The sequence below is a fragment of the Vitis riparia genome, chromosome 2 (assembly GCF_004353265.1).
Source record: "Vitis riparia cultivar Riparia Gloire de Montpellier isolate 1030 chromosome 2, EGFV_Vit.rip_1.0, whole genome shotgun sequence".
In the NCBI taxonomy this organism is placed as follows: domain Eukaryota; kingdom Viridiplantae; phylum Streptophyta; class Magnoliopsida; order Vitales; family Vitaceae; genus Vitis; species Vitis riparia.
In genome coordinates, this window is record NC_048432.1 from 17,931,513 (window position 1) to 17,949,181 (window position 17,669).

Consider the following 17,669-nt stretch of genomic DNA (forward strand, 5'->3'; position numbering starts at 1 on the left):
TTTAATTTTAGCTACCCGGAGGCCAATTTAGGGTTTTTGAGGGCCATGAAGGAAGGTAGAGAAGCAGAAGAATGATAAAGATGAAGAGGGTGGGTACTGGGAAGCTCTATAACTGCCCTGACAGCAAAAATTTACCCAATACCAATGAAACGGATAAGTTTGACATAAATTTGGTGCAAACGGTAGTAGTAGCAATTGGCTATTATCCAAGAAAAGGCCATGAGAGAATCGGTCACTTTCTGAGGACTGTGGCACTAGGGTTTTGAGAATCTTGAAGGCAGTGCCAATACATACCCCTTATGTCTCTCTCTCTTTCTCTCTCTATCTCTATTTCCCTCTCTCTTTCTCTCTCTATCTCTATTTCCCTCTCTCTCTCTTCCATGTGTTGTTTCATTTTTCACAGCCCAATACATGTCATGCAAGTGACCAGCCAGTTGTTTTGTAGACTAGTGATGAGTGTATCTCTTGAGATAGACTCAAACCGAACACTACATCCACCTACTTTTAACTCTTCTATATAATCCCCTCTCTCCCCTTCCTTCCTCCCCAACCAGCTCACAACAACCTCTCGCTCTCTTCTTCTTCTCCATCTCACTCTCCTTCTGCTTCCGCGGCTTTCACAGCCATGTCTTCTACAGAAGTTGCTCGAACCGCAGTTGGCATCCTAGGTGATTAATCCATTAATTAATTTACCCATATACCCAGCTTCTTCACCATCTTCTTACACTTGGGTGGGTTCTCGAAAACTGATCTGGGGTTTCTTTATTTTCCTTGTTTTTCCAGGAAACATCATCGCACTCTTCCTGTTCTTATCACCAGTGTAAGTTCACTCACCATTTCCATACATCTTCTGCTGATAAAAATCAGCATATATAATTGTTAATGGGGATGTTTATTTTCAGGCCAACTTTCATATCAATATGGAAGAAAGGTTCAGTGGAGCAGTACTCACCAGTTCCCTACCTTGCAACCTTCATCAACTGCATGGTCTGGGTCCTGTACGGCCTGCCCATGGTGCACCCTCATAGCACCCTGGTCGTGACCATAAACGGGACTGGCTTCGTCATTGAGCTCGTTTACTTGATCCTCTTCATCGTCTTCTCCAATAGAGGTAACAGGTTGAGGGTCATAATGATAGTCCTAGTGGAGATCATCTTCGTCGCCATTGTCGCCCTCCTCACCCTCACCATGGTCCACACCACCGACCGCCGGTCAATGATCGTCGGAACCATTTGTATTCTGTTTAACATTATGATGTATGCTTCACCACTCTCGGTCATGGTTAGTAGCTTTACTTGTCATTCACCAAGAGTTTTCTATTTTACTAAAAATCACAAGACAGACCATTTCAACTTTCCGAAATGATTGCATCCATTTATGGGGTGGGTGGCTGTGAAAATGTTGCAGAAAATGGTGATCAGAACCAAGAGTGTGGAGTACATGCCATTCTTCCTCTCCTTGGCTGCCTTCGGAAATGGCATTGCTTGGACTACTTATGCTCTCATCCGCTTTGACCTCTTCATCACTGTAAGCTGTGAATAAATTTGGATAATTTATCGTATTTAATTCAAAAGCTTAACCATTAACGGGCTATGACGTCATGTTATAACATACCCACTTGATGTAAAAATTTGAACAAAAAGGTAGCATTAAATTCACGTCATACTCTCTCTTCCTTAAATTCAAATCATATTTGTTCCTTATTTTTAGTGAAAAATAAACCACATTTGACTTCAAAAACCCTACCCTCAAGCTTTAACAGTGTTAGGTGTAAATGAGAAATTAATCTGATTGAAATTCAGATAGTTGAAGCAGTTGGGAAGAGAAGAAAGAGTAAAGCAGATGGAAAAGTCCATGTTTCTATGTTTGGCTAGGCTAATTAGGGAGCCAGGACTTGTCCAGACTCCAAACTACTACACTTCTGACATAGATGACACTCTTTTTCGGATTTTTGGTCCAAATCCACTGCTCCAATTTTTAAAAAAAAAATTAAAAAAAAAATTGCATAAATTTTTGTATAAGAATCTTAATTTTTTTTTTTTTTTTTTTGGGTTTGACTATTTGGTTATTTCTTTATATATTTCTCTGCCATATATTAATTAATTAATGCATATGTTCCCATTGTTTCTCATCACATGTCAAAATCACATCTTTAGCATTATAAAAGCAAATAGAATAATCGGGTTAAATATTTGCATTTAATGCATTTTAATTATTTTATTCACGTTCATTCTGTCTCTTTGTCGTATGTCCAAGTGGCAAAAAGGCCACATCCTCGTCACCTTTTTCTTTTTTTCTTTTTTTTTTACTTTTTTTTCCAAAAAAAAATTGTAATTTTGATTTATTTTTTAGCTGAAAATGGGCCTTGGGCTTTATGGTGCAGGTTCCCAATGGACTGGGCACACTTTTTGCAGCGGCCCAGTTGACCTTATACGCAATGTTTTACAAATCCACGAAGAGACAGTTGGCAGAAAGAAAACAAGGCAAAGTTGAGATGGACTTGGCCCAAGTGGTGGTCACTGCTGAACCCATGGACAAGGCCCAGAATGGTGGTGGTGGAGGTGTGCATGAGGTCCGTAGAACATGACGTACCCCAGACGGGCCATACCTTCCCCACTGTCCGATGATTGGAAAACCATAAGTTATATAATCAGATTACGAATTTTGTCTTCGTTATAGGGTTTTTGCTGATGATGAAGGTGTGATACCTAAATTATAGGCCATATACGGTAACATGATGGCTTGTAAGCTTCCCCACCGTCTGATGATCGGAAAACTAAAAGTCACGATCATATTAAGAGGTGTTTTTTTTTTTTTTTTTTTCTTCTCTCTTTAGGGTTTTTGTTGATGATGACAGTGTGATGTCATATCATACTTCAATATAAGCCATGTATGGTAACATGATGGCTTGTGAGCTTTTATGAAAGTGTATACCATATTACCATCTTTAGCTAATTTCCTCTTCTCTGTACCTGCTCCTTTGTTTTTTACTTTTTGAAGACCCATTTGGGCACGTGTATGTCACGTGACAGTGACGGCAAATAAAATGGAAATGATTTCCCAAATTCCTTTTCCCTTGCGGATTCTTCTGGGTTTTGGTTTTCAATAGAAATCTTCATGAGTTGACTTGGTAATAAACAGTATCCTGTAAGGATATGTTAAACAAGTGAAAAGTTTTGTTCCCATTAAAAAATAAAAAATAAAAATAAAAAATTCCGAATCTTGCTTCCACAATTCTCCACAGAAAGGCAGGGAATCTATGATCTCACTTTTTGGCTTTTCTATCATAAACAGCGTGGTGAAAAATCTTTTCATATCTCTGCTGATTATTCAAGTTTTTCATTATTAATAAGTTATTAATTTGATAAAAAAAAAAAAAAAAAAAACTAAACCTAATTTAGAAGCCTAGAGCTGGAGAAGAGATATTAAACAATACACTATGGAATGAATTCAACCGTTTAATATCTTACAATTGGTTCTAAAAGAAACAAAAATTTGATTTATTCCCTAAAAGAATATGTTACAAATGTTTCATTAAAAAACAGACTAGTGGGATTTCTCTAGGCCAAAGGGAAAATTTCTGACTGACTGACTGAGCAGGCTCTTGGAACCAAAATCTACAGCTTCACTTTCCTAGCAACCTAACACTACAAGAATGTTACTACAAACTTGACCATATATACAATCTAATCCTCCTTACTCCCCAGTGCTTTCGCAGGAGCTACCCAGATTGGTCATTAGATCGTGAACCAGTAACCTGATTATGTTGCTGCCCGTAGTCCATGATATGTCCATGCACTCCTGTAAGTCTGCATCGCAGGCGATTAATACCCACTCGTGATCATCATCGAGATACTTGATATCGAAAGTACCCACCTCTAACTTGAGCCGTTTCGCCACTTCTTCCTTCAACTCCACGATGCCGGAGGTCAGAGGGATTCGGAACCTGATTATGTCTTCTCTGTAGGTGGCCTTTATGGTCATGGTCCTCACATCTGGCCTAGCTGTAATTTGTGGGATGGTGTGAGCTACAGCATTCATGGTGTGCTTGGGAGGAAGATCAGAACATGGGGGGTTTGTCCAACTGGACTCTGGGACTCGCTCGTCTAGCATGGCATCTGCTACTGAAGGACACAGATTTCTCAAGTCTTTTGAGCTTCCTGCATCCTCAATCAGCATTCCTCCAAAATGGGTTTGGGGTTCTGTTGTGATAACAGCCTCAGGGATTGAGAATCCAGCTGATAGACTCAGTTCTCTTGGTTGAAATGCTGATTCCAATCCGCCCACTGCTTTTTCACATTGGTCGTAGATGGGAGAATTGGAGTGATTTTTCGCAGATGTTGTTTCATTTTCAGGGCTGCCTTGGCATGAACCATGGGAAGTGGGGGTCCCAGCACTCTCTTCCCTTGACCCACTCCTTGTTTTCGACCCAGTTGCTCCCTTACCCAGCTCTGGCAGACAGCCACTTTGCTCATGAATAAGTTCCTTGTGACTCGATCTCCCACCTTGAAATTGATCTGCTGTTTCAGCCTGACCATCACTTCCCCGGGTCCTACAGGTGGGTGATCCACTCTTTTCTCCCCGAGGTTCAGCAGATTTAGAACCTGGGGAGTTTTGTTGATATGGTCCATTCAAAGTAGCAGGCCAAGAAATGGAACCAACAGCAACAGGAAGTGGACTTGAAGTGAGAGAAGTTAGACCAAATGCTCCTTCAGAAACCTGGACAGATTCAATTACACGCTTTAGCTTAGAGAGGGAACGATTAACCTTGTTGATTTTACGAGATGGCCACCGGGAGATTCCATGCTGCCTGCATATGCGCTTCATTGTAGTAGGGCAAACTGTAAATGTAAAAGCAAGAATCTTGATAAGATTAATTCATTTCAAGTGCTATTGCAATAGAACAATCTGATTTCTATAGATGATTATTTCAGCATTTTGGAGACAACAGAGCAAGATTGCAAACAACTTTTTTTAAGTGTAGAAACATACCACCAAGGCTTTTTGCAGCATCTTTAAGACTCCCAGCAAAATATTGTTGAAGGACCTCTAAGCTAATTGATTTCTCAGTTTTTCCACGCTTTCTCTCTGATGGGTTTCGTATATCTTTGTTCCCTGGGAAAGAAACTGCATTTTGGCTTACACCCGCACCTACAACATTCCCTCTATCCTTTATAGCATCAAACTCCACCATTAATTGATGTTTTGTGGAGTCTAGCTGCTGCATCTCTCCCCTGCTTGGCAAGATATCAGGCCCAGGTGGAGATGGAGTAGATTGCGATATTCGAATAGATTCAAGTCTTGAATCAAGCTTCTCATTCATAGGCAAATTGATAATTTCGACAGATTTTTCCTCCTCTTCAAATTCTTTTCCAGAAGCAACCCTAAGACTCTGAAAATGCTGCTTCATTGTTGCCAATAGGGAGTCCAACAAGGTCTGTTGGTCTCTACTGTCTGTGATACTAGGGGGCAGAAAGAACTCTAGAATGTAATCATCATTTCCAGTGTGAGTACTTCGTAAACAGATTGCAAAACAGCAAGTTAACCCAAACATGCGCGCATAGTGTACTAAGGGGTACTCAGTTTTGCAGAATTGGGTAATATCGCTGCAGTAGCATGAATTATGGGACTCAAATGCCCTCCCAGCAACCCCCTGCCCCTTTTGTAAGTGGTGCTCAGCACAGGCCTCCCTAAAACCCCACATGTGAGCATCTACAACGTAGAATGCTACATCAGTTGTGGACATGCAGACTTGGCCCATGCAGCTTCCATCAAAGCTAGAGCAGCTCTTCCTCAGACCACCACCACCAGCTAGAACACTGCGATGCCTGCAAGGAACCCAGGTCTGAGCCAGAGGTAATTTGTAAGTTTCACATACCACTGTAAATATCTCCAAGATTTCAGCCAAGGCATTCTGGCGACCTTCATTGCAAATCTGGTTCTGGTTTAAAAGCATGGTCAAGTACATATGTGCATTAGAACAGAGAAGGGAAAAAGAAGAGAACCAGATTTGACATTCACATCACAGTTTCAGCTCACCTGTGCCTTTGGATGCTCCAATATTTCTGAACTTTTGAGATTTACTGCCTGCAGGGTAACTGAAATTATGTGACTGAGGAATTTCGAAAGGTAAGAAATAAAAAATATTTTCCAAAAAGCATGTGGGTAACACCACATGACACCAACGTTTTAAAAGGCTAAAGGTGGTTTTGAGGCGTTTTAACCAATGGAGACGAGACATAAGCCTCAAGGCAAAACAAGGATAAACCTTAAAAAAAATAATAATAATAATAATAAGAAGAAGAATAAAAGAAAATATCTCAAAAAATAAAAATAAAAATAAAATGAACTAATAAAATCACATGAAAATTGAATAATAAGAAAACCATAAAATTTATAATAACCAAATTAATTGTTTGTTATTATCAGTAGTTTCTAATTTTGTTCCTCTTTCTCTCTTCTAAAATCTAATTCTCCCTCATGGCTTCATCAAATAATATTCTGCATTACCCTCGCTATCACCACTAGGACCATCCAGGGAATCATGATCATATCCAATTGTCTTATTATCCTCCACATTAGTGTTAATGTTTACATATTCTTCTTCTTCATTCATCAATTATTGTCGTCTTTTTCCTTTTATTTATCAATAATAAGAAATTAATTATATATGAGTTCAACCATTACAACAGCAAACAACTCTTTTATTCCTTTTTCTCAATCTCTTTCTTCCCTTTCTATTTAAAGAATTAATTGGTGGCTAACTAATCCCTTACTTTATAAAAGGTTTAAATCTAATATTTTTTTCTTATTCTTTTTCTTTTTGATAGGCAACATCAGACATAAATTGATGGTACCTAAGAAAAGTGTGCACAAGAGTATACACAAGGAAGGAGTTAAGAAAATCAACAATCCTATCATGATCATTGAATGATCATATATGTACACTCTAACCCTAGTTTTGAACTCAAAACAAAACTTGTAAATCTATACGGTATACTTAGAAAAGCGCAATTCATTAAAACCATTCAATGTTAAGACTTAAGCATCTTGTAAAATATATATATATAAAGCCCATAAAGACCCTAAATCCATTAAAACCCGGTGAATATTTGAGGCTTAAGCCTCAATTACCCTATATTGAGACTGTAGCCTTAAGGCTAATTTGCATAGCCTCGCTTTGAGGGTAAGACTTATTAGCCTTTTAAAACACTACATGTTACATCCAGAAGTGCAAAAGGATTAGCCAGTAATTTCTACATAAAATCACTACATTAGCACAGGAAAAGAACTTGAACGCAAGAACTACAGGCAGATAAGGAAAAAATGAAAAGAGAAAAAAAAAAAAAAGGGCATCCCAATGAACAGTAACATATGCCAAAGCAGGATGAAGTCCATCATCATGCAGACAGTGCATATGATATTCTACTAACATATAACAATACTGATCACACAGCCAAACTCACAGATGAGCTTTTACCATCTATATGGTAACTAAATTATATGTCATTTACTATAATCATCACAAGTTCATCCAAATTCTTATTAAAACATTGTATAACCACAAAGTACACCAGCTTTCATCACAACAATAAATTTCCTATTGAGAACCATGACCACTCAGGCAGATTTTGGGCTGACCTCACCTCGGCAATGTTGTGATATACCAACTCACTGAACTTGGTTAAAATTCCATAGCTAGAAATAAAGGCACACCCCACCCCTGCTGCACATATAATGAAATCTAACTACACAAGCAAGTTCTTTTGGGTTACATGGTAGTAGCATGACTAAGGTTTAAACTTCATTTCTAATACCTTGACCAAATTTAAGGGTGTTAGGTGGATAGATGATAGGAAAAATCTTTATACTAGCCTTGGAAATGGACATCCAAAAGGCTTAGTTATGTGCACATGGGCCCTCATTTGTTGCACATAGTGGCTACATCCAATGCCAAAGGAAAACAAACTTCAATCTCTTTCTCTGCTAACTAGCCTAAAAACCTGCTGCTTGCAATTTCTTCCCTATCACAGCACTCGCTGATGCCATACCTTTGAATGTTCATTTGAAATGTGCAAAACTGGCAAAAGAAAGTTCCCATCCATTTATTCAAGTATTAAGATCAAAATTTATAATCATGGAATACTGTTTGTATCTATATATTTTAGCCAACCATTATACACTGTAATCCAAAACCATTTCATATTAATGAGAAATAATAATTGGTCCATATCAATCATAAATATAAGAGAAAATTATGAAAGCAATTGTCGTTTTAGCACCCTTTGTATACACCCTGTGTGTTTTGGAGTACCCTTTTTTGTTTAGGTGTTATTAACATTTGACAACAGAGAGAATTTCCTATGCCTCTCCTATCAAGAAATAGTGTAAGAGGATTCCAATTTTTATCACCATGGAAAACATGAGTATGAACTCAACCATGATCCCAATAATTAAGATAATCCACATAAAGAAAATAAAGGATCATGTAGTGATTTGTGGATTTTATCAACTTCATGTGCATAATAAGGCAAAGAGACCCAACCTCAAGCGCTTTGCAGACTTTATCAACCTCAGGTGCATAGTTAATCTTCTGTGAAGTCATAATGAGCTCAAGTACACCCACACAGGACGGCCCAGAAGGTTCAAACACTGGCAAAGCCAATGTTCCCCTTACATTGTAATGCAAAGCATGATTAAGTCGAGGGTACTCTCTGCTGGAGTAATACTGTACATTTGGAGTCCACTCCGGCAATTTTTGCCTGAAAACACGACCAGGAAGCCCGAGGGCTCCGTCACTCTCCCCATCAACAGAAAACGTATATGTCAGAGATATCATCCTGTATTGATGAAGGCCATTACTATGTGGATCAAGAACAAAGGGCTGTCCGTATGTTGTGAGAAGACACCGATCCCCATTTTTCACAGGTGCCCAAACCTGAGCTAGAACATGTTGTTCAGTAGATTCTTTGAAGTATCGAAGAGCCTGTGTCATCCTCTCTTTAATTATGCAACACCCATCTGGATTCTCGATTGGTGTCAATGTGAAAACCGATGGAGGCAGCCTTCTTTTCTCATCATTCTCTGTTCTGCTTTCAGGTATCAAATCTGGATTACCTATATCCAGTGAAAATTTTCAAGTCAACATAAATGAATAAACCTCTTACAGAAATCAGGAAGTTATATTACTATTTAGCATGCACAACCAATAAAAGCATGTGCTACAGGACTGTTTCTAGAAAAAATGGAATGCAACGTCATAAAAACCAGGCCCAGAAATAAACTTTTGGATAAGATGGACTAATCTCCGTCCGGTGGTTGAGAAGATTTAGGGAGAAACATTAGAACTTTCAAGGTCGAATTCAGTAACAGAATTGAGCCTGTACGACCACTTGATTGACATGAAAGAGCTTTTATGACTCTGCTGAATGAGCTTTTATTTGGTCCTAGAACCAAGAACAGCACGTACTATCAGATTCAAAATTCCATCTCCTTCCTTTTCCATCATTTTCTCAGCAACAAAACAGAGTTTAGGTCAAACAAAATCCAAAAAAGGCTCAGGCGAGCAAAAAAATTTCGAATCACAACCAAGTAGCAATGAGTAACCACCTGAATAGCATCGAAATCGCCAGTTCCAGCAAAAAAAAACCAAAAAGTTCTCAATACACGGTGAAAAATCTGAATCTTTTCCATGAATTCAGCAAGAAATATGAACTAAAAGAAGCACACAGAAGACACAGCTAACGAAACACACACCTGATGAGAAAAATCCACGATCTACTATAAGCAAAGAACTTCCCAACAACATTAAAAACCTCAAATTTTTCAACATTTCCAATTCAGATAAACTAAATCCAAATACAACAAATAAAAACACCGAAATAATTGAATCGACAGAGAAGAAAGGCCGAAACTAACATGTGAGAAACCGAGAACATTCCGATAGACGAAGACCGCCGCCGACGCCGATGGCGGAAGGTTTGTCGTCGGCATCGTCGGAGAAGGCCCAGAGCGGAGAGCAGGGCTGGTCGGAGGAGGAGAAGAGGAAGGGAGACATAGGGTTGGAGAAGAAGGACATCTGGTCCAAGGGCCAGGACCCGTCGAGATCGAGATCGAAGTCCATGAAGGAGTCGCGGTCGACGGCTTGGGATGGCGGAGGACAGTCTCGGGACTTGCGAATCCCCTCGTCTGGTTCGAACATTTTTCCTGAAGGATTTTCTCGGATATTTTCTATCTCTAAGATGATGAAATGGATAGAGAGAGAAAGATAGAAGGGTTGGGTGGTTGATTGCAGACTGTGATTCCATGGAATCCCTCAGTTGTAATACTTGCGCTAGCATTTTGCAGGACCGCCGTTACAATATGAGTTTCTATCCTCCGCTTCTTACCAACCCACAATACCCTCCAACCGCTTATCCATTGGCCGAAGTGAATATCCAAAATTCTTCACCTCTTTATAAAAATAACTTCTTCTTTTTTTAAAAAATAATAATAAAATTAGAATGCTAAAATATAAAGAAAAAAATTATACAAATGGGAAAATAATCACTATAAAAAATAATTTATCCATCAATAAATTAAAAAAAAAAAAAAAAAAAAAACAACAACAACAACTGCTTTATATATATATATATTTTATTTTTTGTAAAATTAATATATTTTTTATAAAGGGTTTTTTTAAGGAAAAAAACATTGGAAAAAGTGGAATATTAATTATAATTGAGTCAAATTTTAAGGAAAATGACATTTGTATGTTTTGTGCTTCACTTAGAACTTACAAGAAGCATTAATGGATGGAATTGAATAAGGAGAAGGTGTTGGCAGCACTAGGCGACATATCTAATCTTAGCCGTCCGATTAGGCGACAATATCACTCACAAAAAAGACAGATATGGAGGGAAAGCCAAGTCAGCCCCTATAATTTTTACCGGAGGAGGAAACCTTTTTATATTGCGCACTAGGTATAGTACGCCAACCTCTCTTAATGGCCTCCACGTGGCATGAAATTTGAGGATTTTATTTTCTTCAAATAAAAAATTATTATTTTCCATATTCGAAATCCCCCCTTCAACGTCTTTCTCAATATTTAAAATATACTAAAAATTATGAAAGAATAGTTTAGTCATCCGATTCGTCACATCCCTCAAAAACATTTATACAAATACAAATGACATTGAACTTAGCCTAAAAAAACCCCGCAGAGGTTTAACTCAGAGCAGCTGTCGGCTTCTTTAAAATATCGATGAAGTTGTTGATGTAGTGGATTTGCTTAAAGTCTTAAACCTACTTTAATCAATTGATTATAGTGCTTAATCTCAACAATATGGATTGTGATCTAGGCACCCTAATTTTGTTACATGGGGAAGCCCGATTCCAATGGAGTGCCCTTGAAATAATAAAAATGGGGGTGCCCAAATCATGAAAATTAGAATAATGTATGGGTCTCTAAAAATATCTTGGAATACGGTGTGGAAAAGTATATAATATGAATTTTTGGGGTTTAGGGTGACAGTTGTTTATTTGGATGGTATCAATGAAAGTGATTTTGTGTGGATATAATGGGGGCCATTAAGGGGTCCGTTTGGTGACATTGACAGAGTTAAGCTTATCAACCCATGACAAGCTTTTGGAAGCACTTTCAAAATAAGCTGTTATGTGTATGTAGGAGGGGTGTAATGGTATTTGGTGGTCTAATTTTGGAGGGTTTGTGTTCTCAAAACCACTAGCAGCTTAAGGAGTTGTTGAAGGTTGATGCGTGAATAAAAGAAGAAAATAATTTTAAATTTCGAATATTTTGTTTTATTTGTCATGCAAAATACAATAAAAAAATAAAATTTATTAAAAACTAAGGGTCTCGTTCATAACTATTTTAAAAAACAATTTTTTAAAAATATCTTTTAATGTTTTGCATAATAAAAATCAGTTTAAAAATATAAATGTTTTTAAAAAATTTTATAAAAATAATTTGTATGTTTAACTCTTTATTTTTAATCATTTTATATATTTATATAATTATTTTTTAAAATAGTACTTAAAAAATAAATAAAACAACTAAAAGATAGTATTTAAAAATACCGTTTTTTTTTTTAAGGACATAAAATAGAAAATAGTTTTCTCTCATTGTCAAGCCTATTTTTTTTTAATAGAAAACTGTTATTGAAAATGGTTATGAAATAAACTATTATGTTTTATAAATATTTTTCAAAATAATTGTGAAAAATAATAAGAACTAAAAATGTTTTAAATTTATTTTTTATATTTCAAAAATAAATTTAATCTATTTTTACTCATTTTTTATATTTGTAAAATTATTTTTAAAACAATTTTAAAAAATAAGTGAAAATAATATAAAACAACTAAAAAATACCTTCTCAAAATACCATATTTAATCTATTATGTTTTATAAATATTTTTCAAAATAATTGTGAAAAATAATAAGAACTAAAAATGTTTTAAATTTATTTTTTATATTTCAAAAATAAATTTAATCTATTTTTACTCATTTTTTATATTTGTAAATTATTTTTAAAATAGTTTTCTCATTGTCAAGCCTATTTTTTTTAATAGAAAACTGTTATTGAAAATGGTTATAAAATAAACTATTATGTTTTTATAAATATTTTTCAAAATAATTGTGAAAATAATAAGAACTAAAAATTTTTAAATTTATTTTTTATATTTCAAAAATAAATTTAATCTATTTTTACTCATTTTTTATATTTGTAAAATTATTTTTAAAACAATTTTAAAAATAAGTGAAAATAATATAAAACAACTAAAAAATACCTTCTCAAAATACCATATTTAATATTTTTAATAATAAGAAACTATTTTATATTTTTTATTGTTATTTATGATTTTATTTTTCGGATAATAGAAAATTATTTTCAAAAGATACTTGCCTAATTATTTTTTTTTTAATTTTAATCATGTGTTTTTTATTTTTCCCTTTACCTAATTATGCTCAGCAATAGAAGAAATAAAAGTATAAAATTATAAATTGAAAGTAAATGTAATTATTTATGTAATGTGAATAAATTTTTTGTTTGGATATATTTTAAAAATATTTTTATTAAAGATAAGAATAATTATGATATTTAAAAAAAAATTAATTAAATAAAAACCTATAAACTTAAAGGTGGAAGTCACCATGGTGATTGACACGAAGTTTCTAGTATTTATAAAATATGATAAATATATGTATACATGTCTTAACCCATTAGGGCAGCATAGTTAGTCAGAACAAATATCGGGAAGTACGATCTCAATAAATAATATCTGGTCTTGGGTTAAAATCTTATCAATTAGTTGTTGCGGAGCATCCCAAAGTTTGGTCCCACACATTTTAAAATTAAGATAACATGGTGGATATGATTAAGCCAAATAATATTTGAATAAAGTATCACCAATCTCTCTTCTTCTATTAGGACCGTTGATGGCAATAATGAAAGGACAAATAATATTATTTTAAAAAACAAATTTCTTGGACAATATATACCGCTCATAAATATTATAAAAATCATTATCCTGTGATAAATGTTTTTATTATAATACACATACTTTGAAAAGAATTTTTAAAGAAATTATCATGACACCTCGATTTTCTTCGTGGAGAACAAGAATTTAATTTTTGACCAAAAAAAAAAAGAACAATTTTAGTACATTTGTTTGTTTCCCAATAAAATCATTGATCCTAAGAAAATGAAAAAAAGATAAAAGGATAGAGGCGAGAAAATAAGTGTACTAAACGAAGAGAATTTAAATTACATAGGATCACATATTAATATTTAAGCATGTATTTAATAGCAAAAATTCAACCGATTACCTTGATTCATGCTTTGGGAAGTCATTTCTTCATCTTTTGATATCCAATAATCTGCTTTTTTGGTGCGTGATGGTTCGAGAATGAGTGATCAATGAATTCTTTCCTTGCCTCCCAAAATTCAGTCCAAAAGTGTAAGTGTGTTTGCCGAGAGTATTCTCCAAAGAGAAGAAAGGATGCTCTCTTCTAAAAAATGTAAACACATCTCTTATTTGGATGACTTGACTTAATGAGTCAATCAAGTAAATTATGGTGAGTCCATAAAAAATCAAGCAATAATATGTATCCAGTCCTATTATGAACCACAATGCAAAAATAAATTAACACTGATTTATGATATTATCAAATTAATTATATAAGTTCATACATAAAAATTCCAGCACTAAACTCAAATTTAGTACATGGTCATCCACCCATCGACTCCCACAAGCCTACTAAAAAAATCATGTTAATATGTGAAAAAAAAAAAAAAAATCCCATTGATCCAAATCCATTGGCACATCATCTCACATAAATTATTTACCCTTTTTTTTTTCGCGGTGGTTGACACCCTCGAATGGCAGTAGAATCCAACCCCAAGTGGAACCCTCGCCATACAAAATTATTCAAACTGGAATCTACTGATGTCACTGTATCTGAAAAACAATGGCCAAATTCATTATTGAGAAGTTGCGATTCTTGCCACTCCGTTTACCCATTCTTCCTTGGGAATTGGAATTTGAAATTCCCCCATGGTGGATTTCCCAATGGGCTCATGAAGTCATTTTCCAACAGAATCTGAAATTGTTGATCCCAGCCTCCCCCCATTTGCGAGCTCCATTGGTGGCAGAAAAAGCAGACATACAAGAGCAAATGTGTGGCTTTTTCTTTCTGTGCTAAACGACAACGTTTTGGAGATTTGGACCACCAATTTTGAATGGATTATGTAGCACTGACTAAACCCACTAATGATGTTGTGGAAAATTGGGACTTGTATTCCTAAAATAATTGGATATGTTCATTGAATTTTTGCTTTTGGGGTCTTCAAGTTGCTCTTCCTTTAGTAAAAAGTGTTTCCAATGAAGTCATTGCCGTTTATTTAAAATGGACAATCTAAGAAATAAATAAATGAAATACCCCCACTTAGAATTCTAGCACATGTTTGAAACCATTAATAAAGTGTCGCTAAGGTGATAACTTTTGTGATTCATACAAATAATCATATCCAAGTTTTAATATAAGTAAAGTTGAGTGGTTTGATGGTACCATTTAGATTTATAACCCCGATATTATTTTTATATTCTAATCATATTTTTCTCTTATATATATATTTATGTAAGATTAATGGAGAGTTTTTAAATATTAAATATTACTTTTATAATATATTATTGAATTAGTAGTAATCGAGTCTCGCAGACCTCAAAGATCAAAAGTACATGCCTCTCAAATTTATCAACTTATGCATTATACCGACATCAAAATATTTTTAGACTTGAATTATTGTACTAAAAATTTTAGTCGATTTCAAATGCTCATACCATAATTCTTATAGGAGATTTGAATGATGCATTCCTCCTTATCGCATATATCTACAAATTGATATCGAGATAGCTTTAATTTTCAAGACCCATAAAGGAATATAGGAATCTAAATAATAGAGAGAATCTAAAGTGTGGTGGACAAATTGGGTTGCAGCTTTTTATTTTCATGAGTTATAGCAAAATGGCATGCATTCCACAAATTGCCCATATCTTTCAAAGTGAAAATATTCTATGATATTGAATATAATATATATATATATATATATATATATATATGTGGTTCTTGTGCTTTTGGTAACTTGTGGGAAATGAAGAACGAAATGTTGTGTTTTACTAGAATCAACTTTTGGAATTTAATGCTTTGTTTTAGTTTTTTTTTTGTTTGATAAGATTCAAGTCCATTTCAAAAGGAAGTGTCAAAAGCTTTGGGCTCCGCTATTTAGTGGACTTGGGTTGCATCAACCATCTACAATGTTAAGTTAAGAAGGAAGCACGATGGATAAAGAAAATAAAATAATTCAATTATGCCTCCAAATCTATAGGATCAACACTGATTTTACATAGGTTTTTTTTTTTTGTCATTTTACTTACAAAATTTAGTTATACCTAAAGCACATTTTACAGTAATTTATAAAACATTTGAAAAATAAAAATTATCAAGTGTTAAAAGAATTAAAAGTTATTTGATAATAATTTTATAAAATATTTCTAATATTTTTAATACTTTAAAATTTTCACTTTTTAAATATTATAAAATGTATAAATACTTTTTAAAATTACAATCAAACTCATTCTAAAAACGCTTCTTAAAATCACTATTCATAAAATGACTATAATATAAAATTTAAAGGATAACAATTTTTAAAATTTTGTATCATTATTTGTAATTATAATTTTTTTACTATCAAATTAATGTTTATATATATATATATATATATATATAACTTTTGAATTTTGAAAAATCACTTTGTGTTTCATTGTTCCTCCCACCCATGATTAACTTTAATAATCTTCTTAGTCAAGATCCATGACATGATATGTTTATTTATTTTTATGGTTTATTTACTGTGGAAGATCATGTGATCTTTTCCGGTTTCTTTATTGAGATCGTGTGCGTCACATCATCTCTGGATTTGAAAAACTTTTAGAATTTCAGCCTCATAAGTTTTTATTATCAAATAATTACATAAAATATTATGAGAAAATTGAATAGAAGGATAGTGTTTTACATGTCATTTGAATATGCAAAAAGTAAGTGGGTGTTTAAAAAATCAACTTAAATCACTTAAAAGCAACTCAGTAATTTAATTTAAGTTATTAAATATATTTGATAAAATAACTTAAAATAAAACATAATTTTGAATAATAAATAAAAATATTTAACTTATTTTTTAAATCCATATTTTAATTTTATTTTTTTACCTTCATTTGTCTTAATTACATCAATGATCTCTTTTATCACTTCATACCTTCATTGTTACTTGATTTCTTTTACATTAGTTATAATTGATGATGATAAATATGTCAATTCGATAATTTAGAATAAATTTTAAGTTAATTTTATAAAAAAATTTGAATACTTAAAACAAGAATTAAGTAATAGGTTTTAAATCAACTTAAATATAATTTAATTTGAAATCAACTTAAATCATTAAGTAATAAGTATTAAGTTTTATCATCGTCTAAGTTTCAAAATGATCATGAAAAGTTTAACGAAAACCACAATAGAAAAAAAAAACTTAAATTTAATATAATTTTATGAATATATTTCTTTGTACTTTATAAATTTATTTATTTTTATATACAAACTTTCAATAATATTATTATTATTATTTTCATATTTTTCATGGTTATTAAAAAATATGGCACAAAGTAAAGCAACTTTAATTATTGTCCACATAAGGAAATATTTTAATTAAAACTAGTGCTCATATAACTTTAATTAGTGCTTGACCACTCAAGACAACATAATAAAATGAAGAAAAATAATAAATACTGTAAAGTCAACCAATAAGCTAATTTATTTCATTCCTAATGCTTATGAAGACTAAATTATAAGGTAAATGATAGACGCAAACGACAAATACTAATGCCCCATCTATTAAAAATTTGAATTAGTTTAAGAACTTAAAATTAGGGTTAAACCCGAGTTTGATTAATTTAAACCCAAGATTCGGTGAGTGAATGATTTTTAAGGTCGATTAATCCTTCACTTTAATTCGTGTGATGAAAGCATTGTTTTTTATGGTCTATAGTATAAGATGACGTTAACAACAATAAAAATTGACCTAAGATTAAGATAAACATTAATAGACCATATTGCAACA

At 33.5% G+C, this 17,669-nt stretch overlaps 2 protein-coding genes across 2 annotated transcripts; one reads left to right on the forward strand and one right to left on the reverse strand.

Annotated features, from left to right (window-relative positions):
* Window positions 1–564: 564 nt before the first annotated feature.
* On the forward strand, window positions 565–2,921 carry LOC117905388 (bidirectional sugar transporter SWEET4-like). Its single transcript, XM_034818322.1, has 5 exons — window positions 565–668; window positions 784–820; window positions 903–1,281; window positions 1,408–1,527; window positions 2,384–2,921. The coding sequence occupies exons 1-5, from the start codon at window positions 626–628 to the stop codon at window positions 2,585–2,587; spliced, it is 783 nt and encodes a 260-aa protein (XP_034674213.1). The 5' UTR covers window positions 565–625; the 3' UTR covers window positions 2,588–2,921.
* Window positions 2,922–3,425: 504 nt separating this feature from the next.
* LOC117932108 (protein NLP6-like) lies at window positions 3,426–10,310 on the reverse strand. Its single transcript, XM_034853155.1, has 5 exons — window positions 9,919–10,310; window positions 8,546–9,117; window positions 6,040–6,087; window positions 4,993–5,941; window positions 3,426–4,841 (listed from the first exon to the last, which is right to left on the reverse strand). Exons 1-5 carry the CDS (start codon window positions 10,199–10,201, stop codon window positions 3,697–3,699), a joined length of 2,997 nt encoding a protein of 998 aa, XP_034709046.1. The 5' UTR covers window positions 10,202–10,310; the 3' UTR covers window positions 3,426–3,696.
* Window positions 10,311–17,669: the final 7,359 nt, after the last annotated feature.

Excerpts from the sequence above, each read along its gene's own strand:
- LOC117905388 (XM_034818322.1), top strand. The coding sequence starts at position 626 with ATGTCTTCTACAGAAGTTGCTCGAACCGCAGTTGGCATCCTAG. Across the intron at positions 1,282-1,407 it reads CTTCACCACTCTCGGTCATG|AAAATGGTGATCAGAACCAA; the intron begins GTTAGTAGCTTT and ends AAAATGTTGCAG. Across the intron at positions 1,528-2,383 it reads GCTTTGACCTCTTCATCACT|GTTCCCAATGGACTGGGCAC; the intron begins GTAAGCTGTGAA and ends TTTATGGTGCAG.
- LOC117932108 (XM_034853155.1), bottom strand. The coding sequence starts at position 10,201 with ATGTTCGAACCAGACGAGGGGATTCGCAAGTCCCGAGACTGTCCTCCG. Across the intron at positions 9,118-9,918 it reads ATGTTCTCGGTTTCTCACAT|GTAATCCAGATTTGATACCT; the intron begins GTTAGTTTCGGC and ends CACTGGATATAG. Across the intron at positions 5,942-6,039 it reads TGGAGCATCCAAAGGCACAG|AACCAGATTTGCAATGAAGG; the intron begins GTGAGCTGAAAC and ends CTTTTAAACCAG.